A 25,011-nucleotide genomic window follows, 5' to 3' on the forward strand; every position below is an offset into this window, starting at 1 on the left:
CGAAGGGCAGTACCTTGAATTGGTAGTGCCGACTGTCCACCTTGAAGCGCAAGTACTTTCTGTGCGCTGGGAACATGGAAATATGAAAATAAGCATCTTTCATATCCAAGGTTGCCATGTAATCCCCCTTTTTTAGGAGGGGGATTACCTCTTGTAGCGTGGTCATACGAAATTTTTGGGGCTTGACATACTTGTTGGCAGGCCGTAAGTCCAATACTGGGCGCATTGTCAAGTCTTTCTTTGGCACAAGGAAGTAAGTTGAATAAATACCCTTGTTTACCTGGTGTCCCGGGACGAGTTCTATTGCGTCCTTTTGTAGAAGAATGGCGATCTCCTCGAGGAGAATCTTCTGATGTTCTAGGGAATGTACTCTTTGTCGTGGAGGATGGTTCCGGGGACGCTGCAGTAGCTCTATACAATATCCCGTGGATACTGTTGACAGCACCCACCTGTCTGATGTGATCCCTTCCCAAGCCTGGGTGAAGTTTGAAATGCGTCCCCCTACTGGGGTTGCGTGAGAAGGGACCCTGAACTGAGCGTCACTGCTTTGGTGGAGGCGTGCCGCCTCCCTTGCTGGGGCTGCCTCTGCCTTTACCACGACCTCTCCTATTACCTCTGCCGTAACCCTGGGTAGACTGTTGGTTGTTGTTCCACTGTGTACCCTGCCCCTGGGAATAGTTAGATCCTCTCTGGGAATTTTGGCCGCGTGGGCGACGAAAATTACTATTCCCTCTCTGGTTAGGGGGTTTATTGGTTAACTGGCCAAGGGATTTGAGTGTCTCGTATTCGTCCGTGGCATTTTTCAGTGCGTCTTCGACCTCCTTACCAAACAACAGATTGGTTTCCACCGGTTTGTCTAACAATGATGCCTGAGTTTCTGCCTTAAAACCAGACTGCCGTAACCACGCATGTCTCTTGATAACAGTTCCTTCTGCTATCAATCTGCCTGCGTTGTCCGCGGCGTCGAAGGTTGCTTTCAAAATGCAACCAGACACGGCTCTACCCTCTGCGGAAATCCGAGCTAATTGGCCCTTTAACGGTTCCGGAGCAGAGGCTATGAGAGCCGCGACTTCTTCCCACTGATGGCAGTTGTAGCTGGCCAACAGGGTGGTGGAGTTAGCAATCCTTGCTTGATAGGCGGACGTTGAGGCTACCTTCCTGCCGAAACCGTATAGTTTTTTGCTCTCCTTGTCGGGAGGAGCTTCTCACGAAGACAAGGGTGTTCCAGCCCTCTTACGAGTGTTGGTAACAACTAGTGAGTCTGGCTTCAGATGTCCTCTTATATAGAGAGGGTTAGACTGAGCTGCTCTGAAAAGTTTTTCAACCCTGGGATTGACTGCTCTGGTGAGGTTTGGGTTCACCAGGGACGGATCTATTCTCTGCTGAATGGAGTTAAGGATAGGGATGGTCTGGGCAACAGGCCTCCTTTCTCCCACTAACTCTTCTGCGAAGTCCCTTTCCTCCTGTACACCGTGGGTGTCAATGTGGAAATGTTCTGCTGCGCGATCGAGAACCTCATTTAGGAGGGGTTGGTTATCGACCGGGGAGTCGGTAACCGGGGCTTCGTTCTCTACCGGGGAATCTACTCTGTATGTTTCCAGGTCATCCTCTTCTTCTTCCTGGTCCTCATCATCCCCATAGTAGCCCGTCCCGGTTTGCTCTTCTATCATACCAAATACTTGGTCTCCACAAAAGGAAGCCTCTCCTTGATACCGTGAGTATGGTGTTGCGTAAGGTTGTACCTCGAAGGGTTCAGACCTCATCGGGGTTTCAAACCGGGCCTTCTTACTCAGGGGGATAGGATCAGTAGAGCCTGAGGGTGTGGCCCCTTGTGGATCATACGAGAGGAAATGTTCTGGATTTTTATCATAAAAAATCAGCCAAAGAAGACATTCTTGACATGACCCTATCTATGTCTTCACTGGACCATTTTTTGGAACTGTGAATGACTCTCTCAGCAAGTCTATGGGATTTATCTTGAGTAGCTTTGCTGGTTGTGGACCTATCAGCAGACCTGGGCTTGTCTGTCTGTTTAGGGGGGGGTGGAGTGTTTCACAGGTGTGGAAGAATGTACAGGTAGTTTCTTCTGCTGTTTTCCCCCCTCCCCGTGCGTAGAAAAATGTTTTCCCTGTCCCTTAGTGGCTCCGGAGTTTTTCGACGCCTGCCGTCGAGGATCGGGAGAGGTGTCCCTGTCCTTCGAGCGTGGGGCCTCGCTGGCTTTAATTGCGGGCTCTGCCTCCTGGAGCGCGGCCTGGGGGTGGAAGTCGTCTTCGTCTTCCGACGATCGAACTTCTGTTAGCCTAGGGAGCGAGGCACTCTTGGCAAGAGTGGATGATTGCCTGGAGTCATGCGGCGATCTTGATCGAGAGCGCCCAGAGGACACCGAATCGGACCGTTCGGTCTGTGCCTCTTTCCGAGAACTCGACGTCGTCGAGTCTCGGTTGGACTGTGTGTTTAGTGTGTGTAGTATGTGAAGCGCTTGTGTCGCCGGGGGTCTTCCCCATAGCCGCCCTGCCGGACGACCTTCCGAGGTCGGGGACCTGCGCTCGGCTGTCTTTCGACGCCGTAATGCCCTCGCCGTCCGAAAGTACGGCGTCGCTGCCATCGCTGAAGCCGCCCTCCGCTGCCATGGCCGCCTGCCTGGCGTGGTGGGCCCAACGCTTCGTCGAACGGTCCTTAAGTGTCTTAGGTTTAAACCTACTACACGCTCTGCAGTTCGCTTCGGGGTGGTCCCTCGGCAAGCAGAGATTGCAAGTGGCGTGCCTGTCGACCCAAGGGTATTTGCGGTTGCACTTGGGGCAGAATTGAAAAGGGGTACCCTCCATACGCACCTTGAGGCAGCAGGCTGTTAAGTGTAGGAAATGTATAAGGTGTAACACACACACACACACACACACACACACACACACACACACATTGAGAGTTTGGATTGACAGAAGAATAATCATTCCACAAAATGTATTTTGACCTCGTAGACAGGAAAGTTTATTAAAGGCAGACTAAGTCGAGGCTTATGAGCTTGGTGACTGGTAATTCAGCCTTAAAGCATTGTTAAAGGTTAGAGGCAACATTTGGGATGGTCTACAGTACATCCATCTGAGCTCAGCTCTATGAATTACGGAGTATGGCAGTGCAAGGACAAACATTAAAATGCTGCGTTTTAATATCACCTATTGTGACACAATCTTTCCTAAATTAGTAAACTAGAGAAATGCTACATAGACCCAAGTGGTTGGCCAGGCGAGAAGGGATGTATTTGTGCTCAACGAGATCTTCATTTTATACTTCAGTCATTTTATCATTTTTATGCAATTCTCGATCTACAGAAGTTTTGAAAAACCAAAACAAAATGCGTACATGGTTCTCTTCCCACCCCATCAAGAAGAAGACTGTAATGGGTACAGGAGGAATGTCTGATTATTTCTTGCAAATCCAATCTCCATACTCATGTGGTTAGCACTACTGGTAGCCTTATTGAGAGAACTTGAGCCCAAATAGGGTACGCACTTCAATGAAATTAAAATAATTAGTGCCAAAGAAATCAGTGGAGCCGGCAATGTAAAAGGATATGCTTCTGCTGCTTCCCAACCGGGGCCGCCAGCAAAGTTTTCATTAATGGATTTCAGGAGGTCTTTGGCTGAGCCTGGGCCTAGAAATAATGAAAAGAAGAAACAGTAAGTCAAGGGAAAAGGACACTAGCCACAAAAGCATTAAACTCACCAGCACATTTTTATAACATAAAATAGTACTAAAATAATCTAAACTTAACCTTAATTCGACCCTCCCATCTACCTTCCCACCCCCTCAATAGAACTCCTCAAGGTTAACAAATTTGCTTTCACCCCACTGTCCACCCCAGACACCATTAACATTATTAAAGGCCTAAAACCATCTAGAGGCAAAGGTGACACCTGCCATGCTACCCTGGTAAAAGAATGTGCGTCTGAATTTGTGCCTTTCATTACCAGCCTTATCAATAGTTTGTTTGCCAACAAAAAAAACTTTAGACCCTATCATCCCTACCAACTTCCGTCCCATCACCACAGTCCCTTTTTTACTAGAAATCTTCGATTGTTCAGCCTATTTGCAGATACAAAAATCCCTGAAATGCAATATCCTTTTGAGCCTCAGACAATCAGGATTCAGACCAGGCCATGGGACAGAAACAGCCCTTCTAGACTTCAAAATGCAAATGGGCCAATTTAAAGATAAAGGCGACCTCTGCATCCTTCTCCTGTTAAACCACTCTACTGCGTTTGACTTAGTCGATCACAACATTCTATGCCAGCACCTTGAAACAGCGACCCACTTTTCACCTGAAGCCATCAAATGGATCAAATCCTTTCTTTCCAATCGGACTACAAGGGTCTTCTCCGACACCGCAGCAGCCCCCCCCCTGCACCGGTGCCCTGTGGCGTACTGCAAGGTTCCTGCGCGTCGCCTACTATTTACAATGCATTCACGAAGCTCCTATTTGACAAGGTAGATAACTTGGGTATCATGTGTACAAACTATGCGGATGATACTCAAATACTCATACCGATCACTGGCTGTTATGACACCGATGTCAAAAACAAACAATATCTATCTGGCAATCCAGGCTTGGATAGCCCTTAACAAATTGTGCCTCAATGACGACAAAACCGAGTTAATCTTAATCAGCAATAAATCTAACCTTAGCAACCTACCACAAGAGTACAAATCATTCCTTATTGACGGCAATACTATCATAGTCGCCAATGGTCTACATTGACTCTTCCCTCACCTTAAACAGACAGGTTAACGCCAGTATCCTCTTCTGCCTATACGGCCAAACTGATAAGAGCTAGCAGGCCTCTCCTCTCTACAGACAATTCTATCACCCTGGCCAGAGCCTTGATACTCTCCAGGATGGATTACTGTAACTCTCCATTTGCGGGAACCAGTACTAGAAACATAAAAACTTCAAACTGTACAAAATAATGCCATCAGAGCGCCACTGAATATTCCTCTCCACAAGCACATTTCACCCATCAGGCAAAACATTCACTGGCTCCCAGTCCATGACAGGATCAAATTTAAAATTCTGATGCTCGCTCACACACAAACGTATCTCGAATAATGCAACAGTTTATTTTAGCAACCTGATCAGGAAAACTCAATCCAACAGACCCACTCGATCATCCTACACCAACTTGCTTATCACACCTAGATATAGGAGGCAGAAAGCGGGAGGCTCTAATTTTCCGTCGATAGCAGCAAAATTATGATATGATATGGCATTTATAACGCGCCTTTACACAAGTGTTTCAACATGGAATTCCCTCCCTACTCATCTAAGAAATGACTCTTCCTTCTGGTCATTCAGGAAAAATCTTAAAATTAAAACTCTATTATTCAGATCTGACCTTACACAATAGCCCTCCTGCCACTCAGCTCGCAACACTCATTGCGTCGCCCTAGCCACCACCATGACAACCCCTAAAGCACATTTAGCCTAACCATCATACTTGTTGCTATCCGCTGTTGCCAAATCAGCATGTATACTTTGAATGTGTAACGTATTTTCTGTTCCGACTGTGTAAATCCTCTTACGGTGTAAATGCATTTACTCAAAGTTACCAAATATTGTAACCATCTTCTTGAGTCCCAGCGCCTAGATGCCTTTGGGCTTTGTGCGCTCTACAAGTATACAAATAAATAAAACTAGTGTCAAGGCGCATATGCTAAATCAAGATCTATGCATCCATCATTTCCTTCTCGCTCTACCCAGCTGGAAAAAGAACGGGGCATACAAAGATACATATAGTGATCACTAACAATCAATAAAAACATACAGTCAGAACTAAATTACCCAAAACACACCAATCAAGTTGTGATCTATAAAAAAAAGGTTGAGTTTTTATCTTGAACCAAATCATAGATTCGGAATTCAACATGAGACATTTACTACTGTTTCCAAGAGAGAAGAAATACACACAGGCAGGTCAGAGAACAAATACACAAAGGCAGGTAAGCAAGAACAAACAGTGAGTTTGTGAAATTCCTTTCAGAGCTCGGGAGGGTAGCCAAGAGGTGGTGTGGTCAAGAACGGTAAAAGAAGGGTGACGGTCTGTTAGGCAAGATTTTAAAAGTAGTAACCCTGTGGGAGATTACACCAGCCTTGTCCTCTTGGCAATAGCCTGAACCGAAGAACTTGAAGAGGACGCCTGCTGCAACTCCTGGACCGTTGGTTTGCCCGGTGAAGCCCTGCTGCAGTGCCGAAACGTCAAGTTTGCATCAACAGAGAAGCCCCTGCAAGGACTTCTCCCCTTGAGTTGGTGGGACCAATCAACTCCAAAGTAAGCCACCTGGACATCCATCTCAGAGCTGGTTGAATTTCCACAGAGTTGCTGCTGGAAACCGTAGAGCCAGGGAGAGGAACACCAGATTGTGTGCATTGCCTTTAAGCTGGCCAAGAGCTCCAGGAATATCCTCCGGACTCCCAGGAAGCAGGACTGACCAAGCCTGAGCCCCCTCAATAGAGTGCGGGACCCCAGAAGCAAGGAAAGTCCATCTCGACAGCCAGGAACCGCAGTGTTGCTATTTGCGGTAGACGCTAGGAGCTGAAACACTGAATAGCCACTGAAAGTGAAGTTTGCCGGTAGCAAGTTTTGAATGTCCCAGTGCAGGAGTCCCCCGACGCCCTCCCTCTTGACCCCACAACTGAGGCCCAGAGGCCCAGGAACAGTGAGATCTGCCTAGCTGCACAGGAACAGGAGTTGTCTGCTGCATCTTTTCTTCATTTTAAAAGGTACTGTACAAAGTCTAAGAGAACTTAACTCTTGCTGTAGAGTTGCTTGCATTGTCTACTACTCACAAGTCTAACAGCGTGTGGCCCTACATTGATTCATCTTTTTCTTCGAAGACCTTTCTACTTACCTTCCAAGAAGTGCATGAGACCATATAGACTCTGGCCTTTTGACTTTGGCTTAGCCTGTTCTAACTGAATTACTCTTATTGGGGGATCTGAAAGTATTTGCCTGCTTAAGAAATATTTGTGGTAACTTGTTTGCTGTAATATTTTCCTTTTTACTTGCTCTTAACTAATTCTGAATGCCAACAGTAATACATTAATTTTAACAGCACCCTAGCAATTGAAGTTACCTTTGGATGTAGGTCTCTGCCTTATGCCAACCCAAATGGGTAGTTACTGATTCTGAACTTAAGAGAGTGTATACTTTTGAAGTATATTTGTGTCGTGTTTTACAGTGCTCCCTTCTGAAGAAGGCTTACATTAACTGACTGGCAAATAAATTAATAATTGTTTTATCAAGAAACCCTTTGTGTAAGTATTTGCTTGGATACTTGTCACTGTGTAACTCCAATACAGCTCACATTGACCCCTCTTGAGCCTGGCTACTCGTCCACACTACCAACCTGTGTAGTAGAGAATTATACCAAAGGTTGGGTTACTACTGCCAGGAGGTCAGGGTTGTTGTAGTGCACCCTATGGGTACTGCATACCATCTTGCCTAACATACAGGAACAAACATTCAGTGCATTATTGTATAAACTGGTTGCAGGTTTAGATTCCCAAATCTTCCCCCTTCGCTCCCTCTAAAACGTTCCGTTTGTCATCTCCTTCTACATTTAAAATTACAAAGACGAAGAGTGTTAAAAAGGAGCTGTAGAAAGAGTCTCAAAGTAGCAGCATGGAAAAGGAATATACTCCGTTATTTTCTTGTACAGAAAGGACTCTGACCAGATGAGGCCTATTCTAGATCAGTCGAAGCAGGATGTGGCAGTATGAGTAGGGGAAATGTTCCTTGGAGGTGTGTAGGGTCTGAGGGTAGTCAGTAGGGCTGAGGGTAGTTTGGGTTTGTGCCTATGAAATCAGTGTTAAATATCCAGCAAGAAGAACTGTATTTACAAGTAACTATTTCTTCCTCTGTTGTAGTCTGTGCCTGTCTTGTTAGATAGTTATTCTCACAGTTCCTGCAGACACCATGCCTGATCACATCACTTTGATAGACCACATCAGCTAGTTCCATGAGCACCTGGTTTCATTGCACCATTAGGGTATGTTGATATGGATTTTCAGAACCATCCCTGTGGACAGATTATGAGAGGCCACCCTATTCTGATGAATAGGAACACACACTAATGTCTAGCCAAACTCTATCCGGGCAATGTGACAAACAGCAAGGGTTGAACGTAAGCAGGCATGAGAGTGGTGAAGAGTTCAGTTAAGCATACGCAGAGCACACTTAAAAATACAATTTAAGCAGAATGTATAAACATTGTTATTTATTTAGGCCTTTGACAACTATTATTAATTAAAAATCACAGGTAAGTAACACACTATAATAGTGTTATTACTAAGGTATATACATTCCCCTTGGGGTGCTCTGCTAGGAGCATTAACACTTCTAAACACAGTTGGATATCATTTTCAATATACTGTAATGTAGTTTAACAAATTAATAAAGTGTGTGCTGGGTCTAGAAAGTTACAAATATAAGTAAAGTCAATTTCACATTACTGCTCTGGGAAACAGTAGTTTATCACAGAGAAGGTATTTAAACCTTGGGGAAATCGAAGAGACTTCCCTGTGTCACTGCACTAAAGGTGCTGTGTGCCACATGTAAAGGTGATGCCTATGGAGTTTGCCAGACTCCATAACCAAAAGAACCATAGATTCCAGAAATCACATTAAAATACATGAGAGAGTGGGAAAAGGGTCTCACTCTCTCCAGGTTAAAAAAAATCAAGTACTCAAAATCCAACCAAGTTGCTCGGGGTCTCCAAGGTTGAGGCAATTGGCCCATTTCTGAGAATTCTCCCGTCTTCTCTGCTGCTGCTGGCATTTGCTTCTTTCCACTCCTAGCCTGAAAACTCTGCATTCGGGGAGGTCTGTGTTGGTATATCTGATGGGATTGAGGTTACTTTGCATACAAGGCTTGCCTTACCTGGGAGAAAAGCGAACAGAGAATCTATGCTCCTACCTCTTGGGTTGCAGGCCGACATGTGCTTTCGTTCTGGTGACCTCATCTAACCGGGAACCAAATGAGAACTCCAAAGTAAATGGAATACCCAACTTTTCCTAAGAATTCACCTTCATCCTGGTGAGATAAGCCCAGGATATCCCAAATGCAATGGCAGTAACCATTTGTCACTAAATCGCTATGTCTTTAAAGGTACTGATCACCAAGTTTGAGATGGGACAGTCCTCTTTCACCACCTCCATAAAATCTTACCACTTGTATTCAGGCAGAAACTCCATCATCTTTTCAATGTTAATGTTAAAGGATATTTGTACCGCGCACTATCACCACCGGAGTGGTCCCCTGGCGCTCTGGCAGCTCTGAAAAAGGGAGAGGGGGAGGGGGGGTGCGAGTTAGTGGGAATGAGCTGGAAAAGTGCAAGATAGCATTGATGTGCTGTTGGCAGCCTCAGCCCGGTGGGCCTGTTGGCTGGGTTTGGGGTGTTTTACGGTCGGTAGTCGTCGTGTGCTGTTGTGCAAGTCTATGTGTGGTTTGTTTTGTTGTTGCAATGTAGCAAAGTTGGTGCGGTTTGCTGCGTTAAGGCTTGTAGTTGTGTTTGGTTCGAGTTTGAGAGGTGTATGCAGAGGAGTGAAATTGTAAGTGGGTTGGTTATGGATTCATGCTTGCACACTTGGTCCAGGCTTGGCAGGAGTCTCGTATATCAATCATTGAATTATTTTTCTATCCAAATGTGACGCAGGCTAGGTTGAGGATTGCATCTAAGTGCTGCATATACTAATATGTACAATTCCATCTAGATGTGGCGCCTGCTAGGTTTAGGAATTCCTAACAATAGAGTGCCCAAGTGAGCGGTCATATCAGCCCAACAAGGCAAAGGAATGGACAGCTCTCACCAAGTTCATCCTGCAACTCATGTCAGGAGGTTCTGTGGAAGAGCTTAAAAACCTTGTTCTACCAGTCACTACTAAAAGGGAGTGTGGAGTAGAATTATCCCAGGAACAAAGGGTCAGAGTTTGAGTTCTGTACATTTGTCCCCACCTCTGCTTGTGCATGACAGTTGGGGAGGAAAATATTTCCTTCATGGGGTTACGTTATCCCAGACACCAGAGAAATCCGAGGTCTTGCGGGCTCCCTTGGTTGCAAAGACTCAAACACTATAGATGTCCTCTATATGTAAAGGTCGGAATGTTCAGTTTTAAAGCAACCCCTCCTTTGCAAATCCCTGAACACTATATATTGCATTGGTGAAATTCAGGCCAGAGGAGATGTGGGAGATGACTCTGAGTAATCAGACCAGTCAGAGTTTAATTTCTTGAATGTCACAGTATAAGGAGAGATGTCCCTTGCAGGTAGGGGCCCTAGGGCGGCTAAGGGCTGGTCTGTGTTTCCAGGACTATGTATACCAATGGAGACCCTAAGATGAAGAATTCTGGTTTTCAATTCTCTGGGAGTTGGCAGATGAAGTAGCAGTTACCACAGATTTTTTGCAAAGAGCCAAGTGCTGATATTAGTTCAATAGACTTCACATATAGCAACCCTCTCCGAAGAAGGCAAAACTGACACTCACCTTTATCAACATCAATGGGCTAAAAGAGAAAAGGAAAACAGAAAAGTTAATGATTGAGAAATGCCTGATACCAAGGTCTTTAAAATGTGCAAACACCTCCCCATTAATGTTCTTACTGGCTATAACATCCAAATACATGAAACAGTGTGGCACATATCTACCCAATTGTATTAAAAAAAAGGAAATAATTGCGCTTTTATATCATGCTTCTAAGAGCGGGACTGGGATCGAAACCTGTGACACCCTTTGTTGTCTTGCTTCCAAGACAAACGCACTGTCCCTCAGCCATCCTCCAAGTCGGGTGCCTAGGAGTGGAACACAACCATACCCATCTGTTAGGTAAGATTTCCACAGAAAGGGTAAATCTTCCTGACCTCGGTCAACCCCAGAACCTTTTGCTTTACTGGTGGATTATTTTTCCTCATACATCTGTGAGTGGGAACCTTTTTCCACACCCACAGAATCTTTTACACTTTTTATAGGTGTCAGTTTTTAGACTCTCCATAGTGTCTTTTTAAAGTTATCCTCTTCAACATTTTTTTTGGCAATAAGTGCCTGTTGTTGCTGGGTTGCCCTAGGGGCTCCCCTTTTAACGAGTCATTTGGCATTCACATTTACTAGATAATACACTTCAAAGAGCACTTTCACTCTCTATCCTTAGTGTTTCTCCCAAAACTCTCTATCCTTAAGAACTGTAGTTACTTAAATATATAGAAAATGAATCTCAAGGAGGACCCTAAGGGTCCCCAGCAACACTGCCCATAAGGAGCTGTGTGCTGCAGTAGTAAAACACAGATGCCTTTAAAAGCTATGGAGCAGACCGACTCTATAGTATAGGTAGATTACAAAGAATGGAGTTCGCAAAGATCCCACAAGAATGAACGAGTGGAAAAATGCTCCACTCATTCAGGATTAAAAGAAGTCCAGCAAAAGTGCTGAGGGTGTCACTAGAAGAGGGGATGAAGCACAATCATGATAAATCTCCCTAACACCTCTCTATTCTCAAATTTCAGCTGATACGCAAGACTTTTATTACACATCACTTTGTTATCAGAGTTGTGATCTGTAAACAAACTCGGTTAGTCCGTCAATTTGTCCTTCAGCAAGAGCGATCACTGTTCTCCACTCTCAATTTACTTCAATCCTCTCAGGATTCTTTTCTCCCCTGGCCAGCCCATTCTTGAGCAGGGGAGTTCTATTACTTTTGTTTTCATTTCTTTTCTTTATTAACATTCGATCCAGCACAATGGGCTGGATGGTTTGATCCAAAGTCAAACACATGGAACACACACACACACACACACACACACACACACACATAGATACCCGAGTATAATTAAGAATTATTTTAATTTTCCCATTCAAACAGAGCAGTAATGATGGTTGTCCTTGCACAGTAGACCATTATGGGGCAGAAACCTAGCATTCTACAGTGGGATCCTAGGCCCAGTACCGAGAGGTCACTACACAGGTGAACAAGCATTGGCGGCAGCCTTTGCAATTGAGAAACCTGCTAGTATAACTATGGGCAGCACAGTCACATTATATGTCGAGCATGCCCTATTTGCCATGCTTGAGAAGCCCAAAAGTACATTGACCAAATTGAGAGCGTCGGGCTATAGAGTAACTGTATCAAATCCATCGATCAAAATTGTTTGATGCCGAGTAGTAAACCCAGCCAGATTCATAGCAGAACTAGTGAAGGAGGGAGATAACGTCCATGATTGCACAAAGTACACTGAATATCACAATGAAATACTCCATGTTAAATAACATGCCCGGGGGTGGGGGGATCATACTCTTCATTGACGGGTCATCGTCAATAGAAGATAACACTGGCACAGCAGTAGCAAAGGCAGGGGAGAATGACAAATTTGAAACAGTGATGAGCGCAAGATTGCCAGCACATTTTTTGGCAGAATTGGTAGAGCTTCTTTTAGAACTTAAAATGCATGAAGACGAGGCAGTAACGGCCAGTGCAGTATGCGCTATTACCGGACAGGCCCATACGCACTTCAACTGCCATCAGCCATCGCTGTGGTAAAGTGCACAGCACACACCAGAGGTGCAGATTTAATTTCTCACGGCAATGAGGCCGCCGATCTAGCACCAAAAAGAGCAGCATATTTTCCCCAAAACATCAGACATTGCGACTGCACCGAACAAGTACACACGCGCACGCAAAATGATAATAAAAGAAGGGTTCAACGCACAACCCATAGCACAAATAACAGAATTACAGAGGATGGTACAAACAGAAGAGCAGGAGTTATGGAAGCGAAGAGGGTGCCCATTGTCCCCCACAGATGCAATGTGGAGGCAAGACAGCGCCATAATCAGTTCTGCCTCTATGGCTGCTTACAGTAGCACTGGACCAATTACACCTCCCAGCACATCCATCGAGAGAGTGTCTTGCAGTTCTGATTTCGGAGGAGTGGTTTGTCCCCAATTTGGCAGAACACATAGCTAACTTTGCCATAAATTGTTTAACATGCCAAACGTTCACTGCTGGGCACACTCTGAACAGTGAGACAAGCAATATACCACGTCCTACTGATCATTTCACTTTTTGCATATCGACTACATAGATATGCTCGACATTTTAAAGGCTACAGGTATATGCTACTAGTCGTATGTCCACTTTCTCAATGAATCGAAGTCGGTCCATGAAAACATCCACATGCCACATGTGCTGTGAAGTTTCTCATACGTGAGGTATTTCCAAGGTGGGGAGGTGTGCAGAGTACTCAGACAATGGACCACATTTTGTAAATGTGGTATTCAAGCACATCACTATCCTGCTGGGTATAAAGCACACATTCTCATCAGCTTACCACCCACAAGCAAATGGCGCTTGTGAGCACCTCAACAGCTGTTAAGGAGAATTTTCATTTTGGTGCTTAATTCTTCCCACCTTAGTGACACCCAGCTCTTTTGCTGGACTTTAGGTCTTTTTAATTTTTAACTCTGGAGTGAGTGAGACCCTTTTCTCACTCTCCGTTGTGTTTTGAGCCAAGTTGTATTTGTGTTTCCTTTGTTTTTGGAGTCTGACAAACTCCATAGGCATCCACTTCTTGTATGGTGACACACAGCACCTTCAGTGCAGTGTCACAGAGTTAAGGTTTAAATACCTTTACTTGTGTGACCTACTGTTCCCAAGAATAGTAAAGTGAAATTGACTTTACTTACATTTTCTCTTTGTATGCCCAGTACACACCATCTTATGTGGAGTGCTGGGGGAGTTACTTAGTATCTGGTGGCAGTGGTTTATTTCACTACCATTGTGCTTTTCTACCGCAGGCCGAATCCTTAGCTGCAGTATAACACCAGTGGGTGACCATTTTGTCAAAATGGCCCGGTCTTCTTTTTTCACCATTTTCTGTTTGTGAGATTATTCTTAGGTTTTACTCTGCGCACTGAGCCAGGTTTGAGCCTTTTGTTCATTTTGCCTTCGTCAGGCTTCTGTACTGAAATCTGCCTTTGGCTCCAGTGTGTCTGGAAGGGCAGGAAGTAAGGGTGGTTCTCGAAACTCCCCTGTCCTTTGTCTTTAGGAATGCCTGAATGCACCCAGTCCTGATTGGCTGGCTGTCCTTTGAGCCACCCTGCTGTGTGAGTGACAGCCTTGGCTGTGCATGAATGGGAGAAGAACAAGTTACTTTCTTACGTTCTTTCGATGGGATGGTCCGACGACGTATTCCACATCTATGACAGGCAATGTCCACATCTGTGCTGCTTCGGAAAATCTTTGGCGTCTGCGTCCTGCGTCGATGACGTCGATGTGCCGTCCCCGAGGACCTCCTCCGACGGCCGACGTCATCCGATGTGATAAGTAGGACGCACGACGCCCATAGCCTCAGTTATAGTTTTTTCCCAGAACGTGTGCCACCAGTTTTCTGCCAGTCAGACACACAAGGCCTTGCGGAACGCAAGCTGCAATCGCAAAAGAAATTCTGCAGCGGGGAAGGCAGGGAGGGAGCGATATGGAATACGTCATCAGACCATCCCATCGAAAGAACGTTACCAGGTAACAAAGTAACTTGTTCTTCGAGGGGATTGGCTCCTCCGACGTATTCCATATCTATAACAGACTCCCAAAGCAGTACCAAGCAAGGAGGTGGGAAAGAATTTAGAATACAAATTTTGCATGCCCAATCAAATTGCGGAATAGAGAACTGCCTTGCCAAAGGCCAGATCTTGCCCTCTGATGGAATCAAGGGAGTAGTGACGTACAAAAGTATGTACTGAAGCCCAGGTGGCTGCATCACAGATGTGACGAATAGGAACACCCCTCTGCAGGGCAGTAGACGCAGCCACTCCCCTGGTAGAATGGGCCCGCAAGCCAGCTGGAGGATCCTTACCCGCCAAGCGGTAACACTCGGAGATAGCTAAAATAATCCGACGAGACAAAGTCTGTTTCGTCACAGCTTGTCCCAAACGCTTTCCAGCGTAACCAATGAAAAGTTGATCATCCACTCTGACCCGGGACATGCGCGAAATATAAAAGCTCAACGCTCTCCTAGGATCAAGCCTATGGAGCCTCTCCTCTCCCTTACCAGGATGTGGAGGAGGATATAACGCGGGAAGAACAACCTTCTGGCTCAAATGAAATTCCGAAACCACCTTCGGACGAACTCTAAGGACGAACTCTAAGGACAACCCTGTGCTTATGAAACACAGTGAAGGGTGGCTTAACTGAAAGTGCCTGTAAGTCACTCGCTCTGCGAGCGGAAGTAACCGCAACCAAAAACACAGTTTTCAGAGTTAACAGCCTCAAAGGGCAAGAATGTAAAGGCTCAAACGGAGCACCAATAAGAAACTTAAGAACAAGATTCAAATCCCAACCTGGCACCAAAAAAGGTGACGGAGGGAACACATTAGTGAGCCCTTTCAAAAACTACGAAATTAAAGGAATCTTAAAATAGGAACACTCTTCAGACGAGCGCTTAAATATGGACAGCGCCGCCAGGTAACCTCTAATGGTCCCCACTTGCAAGCCCCTGTGGGCCAAAGAAAGCAAAAAAGACAGAACCATGGGAATGTCACATTCAAAAGGATCCACATTCTGAACTCTGCACCAGTCGCAGAACTTTCTCCAACAGCAACGGTACAGAGACTTTGTTGCCGGCCGCCTGGCCGAGAGCAACACCTCCATCACGTCTTCAGGGAGGTCCCAATCCTTATACCTCAACCTTTCAGAAGCAAAGCGTGAAGATTGAGGGAACTGGCCTCTGGATGGAGAACCTGACCCCCCTCCCGTGAGAGCAGATCGTCTCGGTAGGGAAGACGACGTGGAGGGCAGATGGACGGGCCCACGCCGGAGCAATGAGGATCATCCGGGAACCGAACCTCCGTATCCTCCGCAGCACTTGCGGGATAACGGGGACTGGAGGAAACGCGTACAGCAGTGGGAATGACCACTCCACCACGAACGCGTCTCCCAAGGCTCCTTTTGGAGGAAATTCCCGCGAGCAAAACCTTTCGCACTTCCGGTTGACACTGGAGGCGAAGAGATCCACTTGAGGGGTCCCCCAAAGGGCGAAGATCTCCAGGAGAATCTCCTGAGCCAGCTCCCACTCGTGAGAGATCGTGCTCTGCCTGCTCAGAGCGTCCGCCGTCTCGTTGTCGACTCCGGCCAGATGAACCGCTGAGATTGAAACTTCCCGCTGGATGGCCCAGAACTCGAGCTGCATCGCCTCCCTGCACAGTGGAAGTGACCTTGCCCCCCCCTTTTTGTTGAGGTAGTGCATGGCCACCGTGTTGTCCGTTAGAATCAGGGCACTCTTTCCACGCACAGTCGGCAGAAAAGACTTCAGGGCTACCCTGACGGCCCTCAGCTCCAACAGATTGATATGGAGTCTGGACTCCGACGGAGACCAACGACCGCTGACTCAACTCGTTGGCATGAGCTCCCCATCCCGTGAGGGATGCGTCCGTCACGATCGTCACCTCCGGCCAGGGCAGCCAAAATGGGGCCCCCTACATCAGATTGCCCTCGACGGCCCACCACAGAAGGTCCCGGGCTACCAAGGGCGGCACCTGAACAGGGTCCGACAGCCTGCCGGAGGACTGAGACCACTGGAGCTTGAGTGCCCACTGCAAAGCTCTCATCCGCAGACGAGCCTCTGGCACCAGAAGAATGCAGGATGCCATAAGGCCGAGCAGTCTCAAGAACTCGGACGCAGGGAGATCCTGGGCAAATTGAAACTTTTTCACCATCTGCTGAATGTGAAGAGCCCTCACCTGAGGAGGAAAACACTGCCCCAGGGATGTGTCGAGCACTGCTCCGATGTACTGGAGCCGCTGCGTTGGTGTCAAATGGGACTTCTTTAAATTGAGCAAGAAGCCCAGCCTGTGAAGACAGTGGCAGTTGACGGACAGATGATCCAGGACTTGCTCGGGAGAGCTCCCCCTGATCAACCAATCGTCCAGGTAGGGGTAGACATGAATCCCCTCCTTTCCTGAGATGCGCTGCCACCACCACCATGAGCTTGGTGAAAACCCTCAGGGCGGAGGTCAATCCGAACGGCAGGACCCGAAACTGAAAGTGCGAGTCGCCAACCGCGAACCTCAGGTACTTCTTGTGCTTGGGATGAATTGGCACATGGAAGTAAGCATCCTTGAGGTCGAAAAACACCAACTAGTCCTGAAGTTGAAGGGCCTGGAGGACTTCAGAGTCACCATCTTGAACGTGTCCTTCCTGAGGAGTTTGTTCAAACCGCGCAAGTCCATGATGGGTCTCAATCCCCAGTCTTTCTTCGAAATCAAAAAATAAGGGGAATACCATCCCTTGTTCCTCTCTGCTACAGGCACCAGTTCTATGGCACCTTTCTCCAGCAGAGCTTGAATTTCCTGCGCAAGGAGCGGATCCGGACACTTCAAAGAGAGGTTCCCTGGTGGATTGTCGTGAGGCCTCTGCCGAAAAGGAGGACAGTAGCTGTGGGTTATGATCTCCAGAACCCACACATCCGAAGTAATGGCTTGCCACTCTACAAGATGCTGCGCCAGCCTTCCCCCAACCGGCGAACCATGGGACCTGGCCTCATGACTGAGTGGTAGCGGCTGCAGCGTTGCCCGAGGGCAAAGAGGCAACTGCCCGAGCGGCCTTGAAACCTCAAGTACCTTTGGTTCCACCTCTGGCACTCTTACGATGGCCTCTTTGACTGCTAGCTCCCCTCGCTTTACTGAAGGACGAGTAATAGCGAAAGGAACCTCCCCCCTCCATTGCTGTCCCCTAGGACGAAAAGGCGGAGGTTGGCGAACTGCAGCGCCCAACGACTTCGCTGCAGCTTTGGAGGTCTGCAACCTCTCAAGGCTCTCGTCAGCCTTGCTCCCAAAAAGGTGTTTACCGTCAAAGGGCATGTTGAGGAGCCGGGACTGCACATCAGGAGCGAACCCAGACTTCCGCAAACACACAAACCTGCGCATTGCGGTGCTCGCCGCCATGGACCGGCTGACACAATCTACCAAGTCCAAACCCGACTGAACGGCCTCACACATGGCATCCTTGCCATCCTGAACCATAGCAAGCAAACCATCCAGTTCGTCCCCTTCGGGAATATGGTCAGCCGCTAATGCAACACAGTTCCACAGAGTGTGTGTGTGAAACGAGACAAAGCACATATGGAGTTGGCCGCCTGAAGCGCCATACCCCCCCAAAGAAAACACTTTCTTCGTCCAGCCGTCAAAACCTTTGTCGTCCCTATCTGGAGGGATGGTAGGATACGACGCCTGCTTTGCCGGGGCCGTAGCCGCCTGCACCACTAAACTCTCCGGAGTGGGGTGCCTGGACAAGTAGCAGGGGTCACTACTGGCTGGATGGTATTTTCGCGACAAAGACTTGCCCACTGCCGGGAGACTCTCCGGAGCAGTCCAAGCCGCCGCAACCCTTCTCTGCAGAGCCATATGAAACGGCAAAACCGGGTCAGTGGGGGGACCGAGATCAAGGATGTCCGCAAGATCATCCTGAACGAACTCCCCTGGGGGAGCTGACCAACCCAAATACTCGGTGACTCGAGACATAAGGCGCCGATATGAAGAATTGGCATGAGTGCCAGGCTGCGGCCTACAAAACTCCACCTCCGGAGAGGTGTCCAATCCACTGGCATCATGCAGTGACTGCCTCAGGTCATGAAACTGGCTATGGCCCGAGATAAACTCATCTGGAACCGGAACCAAGCCGTCATCAGTCTTCATCACCCTCAGAAATGTACTCCAGGGGAGGAGAGGAAGACCTCTGGGGACCAAAGCAGTGCCTGACCTTAGCCAGAGCCTTTCTAGGGGCAAACCCCGTGCCACGGGGCCCCTCCGACACTAGGCGTCGAGGGCGCCGAACGAGTCGGCGTTGACAGAAAAGGCATCAACGTCAGCTGCAACGCCGGCAGCGTCGACACAGGCCTCGAAGCCGGAGCTCCGAGCGCGTCTCGACGACCTAGGCGCCGACGACCCCCTCGGAGGCGGAGCCTCGGGAGAAATCGTAGACGACCTCGGCGCCACAGGCATCGACGTCTTCATTGAAGACGGCACAGGATCACGCGGTCTCGAGCGCGTCGAGGATCGGGACCTGGAACGGGCATGGCGAGGACGGCCACCCTTGTCCGAGCGGGACCTCTCCCGCGAGCCGTGCCGACCACCTGAACCCGAAGGCGTACGAGCGTTGTCTCTCGACAGGTGCCGACCGACCCCGCTCGGAAGACGGACGGACCGGTGCCCTGTGATTCAAGAATCGCTAGCATCTGCTTCCCGAAGGAAGCCCATTCTTCCGGTGTCGCTTGCATGGAGGGATAAGCGACCCGCCGACGGGCGGAGTCCTCGGAAGAGGACGGGGAAGGCGACCTATCCCGGCGCTTCCAGGAATGCCTCGAAGAGGCAGAGGAGTGGCGAGACCGACTCCTGGAAGGAGACCCACTGGACTTCCGACGATGACGCGGAGAGTCGCCCCTCGAGTCATCCGTGGAAAGCCCCGCAGACCTCGACCTCCGGGGCTTAGACACCCAGCCTACCGACAGCTTCTTCTTGCGTTCCTGCAAGGCCTTAGCCGTGAGCGACTGGCAGTCGACACAGTCGTCCGTATCGTGGGCCTTCCCGAGGCACCAGAGGCAGGCGTCATGCGAGTCCGTGACCGACATCTTGGACCCACAGTCCCCACATTTCTTGAAGCCCGGACGCGGGCTTCACAAAAAACCGAAAAGGTTTAACGAACCGAGAATTCGAAAACAGCAAACTCCAATGAGTCGAGGCGTACCGAGATTCACGAAGCGAACACGTTCGCGGAAAAAACGGAACTGAGGCTATGGGTGTCGTGCGTCCTACTTATCACATCGGGTGACGTCGGCTGTCGGAGGTCGTCCTCGGGGACGGCGCATCGACGTCATCGACGCAGACACCAAAGATTTTCCGAAGCAGCACAGCTGTGGACATTGCCTGTCATAGATATGGAATACGTTGGAGGACCCAATCCCCTCGAAACCTGCTTAAAAGATGAGGGTTTTGGAACTAGAGGCAGAGTCAACCACTGGGAAGAACACCCGACGAAGAAACCATGAACAAAGCTTGCTGCATCCTCCTGGACCTTTCAATTGCCCGGTGAAGCCCTGCTGCTGTTCTGAAACTCTTTTCTGATCGACAAGATAAGCTCCAGAAGGGACAACTTCTTCCCTTGGGTTAGTGGGACCAACTAACCCAGAGACTAACTCCACTGGACCATCTTCCCCGACTGGCTGTACTTCTTTGCTGCTTCAGGAACAGTGTGCCAGGGGTCAAGAAATCTGTAGTCGGGTGTAACATCTGCAATCTGGCCAGAAGCTCCAGGAGTCTCCTAAGAACCCTCCAGAAGCAGGACGACCAGAGCATGAGTCCCCACCCCCTCAAGGAGTGAAGGAAGCGCAACCGGTATCCAAAATTTGCAGTGGTGCTGTTTACAGCGCACTGAAACCGCAAAGTGCCGCCGATCCAAAGAGAGCACATAGCTGCCGACGAAATTGCTGCTGCAGTAGTCCTCCAGACGTCCTCCCTCTTGTCCCCACGATTGAGGCTGGGGAACCCAGGATCTGCATCGCTGCAACAGGACAGAATCTAGCTGCACCTCTCCTTCAAACCAGAGGTACTGTTTTGACTTGAGAAACTTAAATCAGTGTCTTTAGCTGTGCTCTTCTCAGTTGAGACTTGCATTGGCTACTTTTGTTGGAGTTGATGTCAACTCTGCTTTTCACAAGTGTAACAGCTTGTGACCCTTCAAGTGATTTCTACAAAACTCTCTAACTTTGTGCAAGACTTTTTATCAAAGAAGTGACTCTGCTCCATAGACTGTGCTCCAATTGACTTTGGTTGCCCTGGCTCCCTGCAGACTCTTCTAGACTTGACTTTTATATTTCTGTCCCTCATCGGTGGTAACTTGTTTTTCGACTGTTGCTGCTGGGAAAGGTTTGTCTAGACTTCATTGGAAGATTTAAGAATACTCACATGCCGCGAGAATCTGTTTAACCTTTTTCCTTCCTTTAACCTTTCCTTGGTGCAACCTCAGAATCTGGAAAGTAAAACTAGTTATATATAAATGCCATTACTGTCCTTGTGAATTAATTCACCTCCTGGTGTAGGAAATGTGTAAAAAGCATCTCTAAAGAGTATCCACTAAAACATATGCGGATTCTGGAAAAGTATTTTAAAGTATATTTGATTGTTACATATTTTGCCCTTTTGAAAGACCGCTTATTTAAAAATTGATGTTAAATATTTATAACTGAAACCTTGAGTGTGTTACCTGGCTACTTGTATTTGTGAATTTCATTGCTACAGCTCACATTTACCCCTCTTGAGATAGGCCTGGCTGCTCAGTCACACTACCAACTTGTGTAGTACAGACCTATACCAAAAGGTGGGTTACCTAATACCACGTAGTTAAGTGTTGTGTAGTCTCACACAGTGTTACTACAGCAATTCTTACCCTTTACTGGTGGCAGGCGGTGGAATTGGCGTAGAGTGATTACATTGACTATTTGCTGTACTAAACCAGGCACAGGGCTGAGCTCCCCAAAAAAGTTAAACAATTGCACCAACTCAGGGGCTGGAACCGGAGTCTGAGGGGGTGTCCCATTCTCCGGTGTGCTGGCAGACCTTGTCAAAGTTACAATGGCGGATTCTTGCTTCAGAGAGAGGGATACCTTCAGTGCTGTGGGCGCTACCCTTTTGGGGACAGCCCCTTTAGCTTTCGAAAGAGCAGCCACCAGCTCTATCGTAGACTAAGACTTTTCCTGTGCCGCCTGGGCCTTCTTGGGCAGCTCAGGCTTCTCCTCAGTCTGCAGCTTCTCCTGCAAAGTAGACTACTTTCTCTTCTAGGAGGAGCAAGATTGCCAGCTGGCAATTAAGGCAGAGGGTGATGTCTATCGCGCCCTGCCTGCCGTAGGACCCGCTTCTGCAGTGACCCCAGAGGACCCGGACTTGAGGTGCTTGGGCTTATCTTGGGCCCCCACGGATGAGGCGCCCTCACAGGACAGAAGCCCGCTCCTTGGACTGACCGGCCTTGGGTGAGGCATGCCCTTGCTCGGGGCAGAGGCCTTGGCATTCAGCCACGCCACCAGTCTACTGTGCCTGCACTTTGTGGTCTTTCCATGAGAATCAGCGGCCTCGTAATCCTCTTCCTTGTGGTCCGGATGCAGTAGAGGCATTGTAGGGGCTTGTCCTCCACAAACACGTTCCGGAGACGCAGTTGGTGCAGGGCTTTAAGAGGGATCTTCCTTCTTACTTCTCCTCCGTCATGGTCGGAGGGCGCAAAGTAGGCCTGATGGCCTTCGGGAAATTTTGACAATCTTAACCCTTGAGCGGCGCTGAACTTCACTGACAAAGGATCCCCAATGTCGGCAGATGGAGAGAAAAGCACACATGCTCTTTTGGAACAAAAATAGAACTTTTTCAACGAAAAAAAACACCTAGAAGTAGCTTGCAGGGCAAACTCGAGGACTTCCAATACTGAAGCGTGTGGTAAAAACGTGAAGATGGGTGCCAGAGGAAGGGCTGTCATTGGCTGGGGGCAGTATGACCCAGAGGACAGCGAATGGTTTAATGGAGAAATACAGTTTTGTAAGTGAAAGTGAACGGTTTTCTTTTACCGAGGATTACCAGCCTGACAATAGGGATTCCATGCCAGGCCCCATGCTGGAGAACTTGAGGATATAGAAAAAGAATCTTAAAAGGAGCACCCTAAGGGTCCCCAGTAACATTCCCCATAAGGAGCTGTGTGCTGCAGTTGTAAAAACACAGGTGCCTTTAAGAGCTATAGAGCAGATAGACTCCATAGTACAGGCACGGTACAAAGGCTAGAGTTCCATCAGGCAGAGCCCACAAGAATGTATGAGAGGAAAAAGGCTCCACTCATTCAGGATTGAAAGAAAAAGGCCCAGAAGTCCAGCAGAAACTGCTGGGGGTCTCATTGGAGAGAGGATGACACATAAAAATGATAAATCTCTTTAACATATACCATCATAGTTGGATGCATGTGGAAGGGAATGTCGCCAGACTCATATGAAACATTATACAAAATCATCACTTGTGATTTCATGTTATAGGGTAGATTATTAATTGTAATATTTCTTGGTATGTATTATATCAATAATATTCTTCATGTACGTTTTAAACTTTGACTTCATAGATATTTACACTCTGAAAAATGTCTTCCTTTATGCACGTTAGCCCGTGTACATGGGCTTTTCCACTAATATTCTAATTATTACCTCATCTTCATCTGCCAACATTCCAATAATTACCTCATCTTCATCTGCTTTGGGTTTTTCGAAGTAGCTGCGCCTCTGGCTTTCTTCTGCCTCTTCCTCTTCTTCCTCCTCTTCTTCATCTTCCTCCTCCTCAACTACCTCCTTCACCTCCTGTTCCCTCTCATGGTCATGTTCTCGGTCTTTCTCCTTTTCACGCTCTCGGTCACGTTCTATCTCATGCTCCCTCTCGCGGTCTCGCTCCCGCTCTCTCTCCCGTTCCCGGTACTTCTCACGCTCCCGTTCTCGCGAGGCTTTTCCAGCTGATGGCACATAGTCCCCAATATCTTCGAAAATACTGTCAGGGGAAAGGTAGAACAAGCAAAAGATTTTCAGAATAGAAAGAAATATCAGGACACAATGTTTTTCATATTAAGGTGCAAAACCATGTAGAAACAACAATCCAGCAGACTCTTACATGTAAGTTCATTGCAAGGCCTACAGACTCTAAAGATTTTATAATCCTGCAGACAGTGCTCCAGATAAGATTTGGAAGTAGGAGTATTTCACTCCCTATTTTTTTAAGTTGGGAGTAAAAATGTAAGTCCAATTCCCAATCAGAGTATTTATAAGCGAGTAAACATGTTTTAACTGAAAAACAAAAATGTTTTTGTAATATTGATTTCTTTGCACCTAGTTTTTATTCATGCACATTAAAAGATGCATGTTTATTTCTGTCAATCAGGCAGTTAAAATAGTATTGTATTCCTGTGGTACTACATGTACTACTGGTCAAAACCTATCCGTGGACCTGTGTGCGTGAAAACAAGGGGACAAGATTCTTTGGGTCCATTCCCAGATTTTTTTGTTGGGAGTATTTTTACTCCCCATTAGAATTTCTTCTGTGTATTTGGCAATTTTTAGGGAGTAAAAGTGACCAATACACCACTTATCTGTAGGGATGCCTGCAGGCCCACATCTTTCAATAATCGAAAGGTGCTTTTCATAGAGGCCATGTCCTGACAATCCATATTCCAAAATCATATCTTTCGCATTGCAAAGAGAAGGGAAAACTCTTAATTGGAAACAAATGTATTAGTATGCTCGGCACTATGTCAGAGTTGCAAAAACGGATTACCAACAAAGTTTTGCAATAATTTTAATTTTCAAAAGCAAAGAACATCTGATGCAAGTATTTTTGGAAAAAGACTAACCAGCTATGTAACCAATAATACCTACTTTCCGTGGCTTGTATCTGCTTGGAATCAAATGCTTTGCATAAGCTGTTTTCTCGTGGTTGGTGCAGAGTGTGACATCTTGTTTTCCTTTTCCGAGTTCGAAAAAGGGGGCAACGAGAGGGGAGTTTCTCTCATAGTATCCCAAGTCTATGTGTACATGTAGCCATGATCCCTCGCGTATCAACGTCCTCAGATTGTTTCTGTTAGGTAGATTTTCCATCTTATGTGATATTCTCGTGACCTAGTGAGTCCCCCAGCACTTTTTGCTGGACTGTTGGGTTTTTATGTCTCTCATGAGAGAGCGGGAATCTTTTTCCTCACTCACCCATTTTTATTTTTGTACTCTAGGCACACCTTTCGTCCATGTCTTGATGGCCTGAAGGGACTCATCAACCGCCTTCCCAAACAGGTTGTTCCCGTCGAAGGGCATGTCCAAAACCTTGGTTTGTACGTCCTGGCGGAAATCCGTCGCCTTGGGCCATCCTCGTCATCTCAGGCAAATGCTGTTGCCCAACTGACGGAAACCGGTGTCAGCGATGTCA

At 47.5% G+C, this 25,011-nt stretch overlaps 1 protein-coding gene across 1 annotated transcript in view; it reads right to left on the reverse strand.

The window, feature by feature from the left end:
• IK (IK cytokine) overlaps positions 1-25,011 on the reverse strand; it is a 433,474-nt gene that overhangs the window by 221,234 nt on the left and 187,229 nt on the right. The window contains exons 12-14 of the mRNA XM_069654229.1: positions 23,289-23,589; positions 10,534-10,552; positions 3,569-3,649 (exon numbers count right to left, since the gene is read on the reverse strand). Of these exons, the coding sequence (XP_069510330.1) occupies positions 3,569-3,649; positions 10,534-10,552; positions 23,289-23,589 (401 nt within the window). The remainder of the gene's footprint in view (positions 1-3,568; positions 3,650-10,533; positions 10,553-23,288; positions 23,590-25,011) is intronic.

The sequence above is a fragment of the Ambystoma mexicanum genome, chromosome 3q (assembly GCF_040938575.1).
Source record: "Ambystoma mexicanum isolate Mex_15411 chromosome 3q, UKY_AmexF1_1, whole genome shotgun sequence".
Lineage (NCBI taxonomy): Eukaryota > Metazoa > Chordata > Amphibia > Caudata > Ambystomatidae > Ambystoma > Ambystoma mexicanum.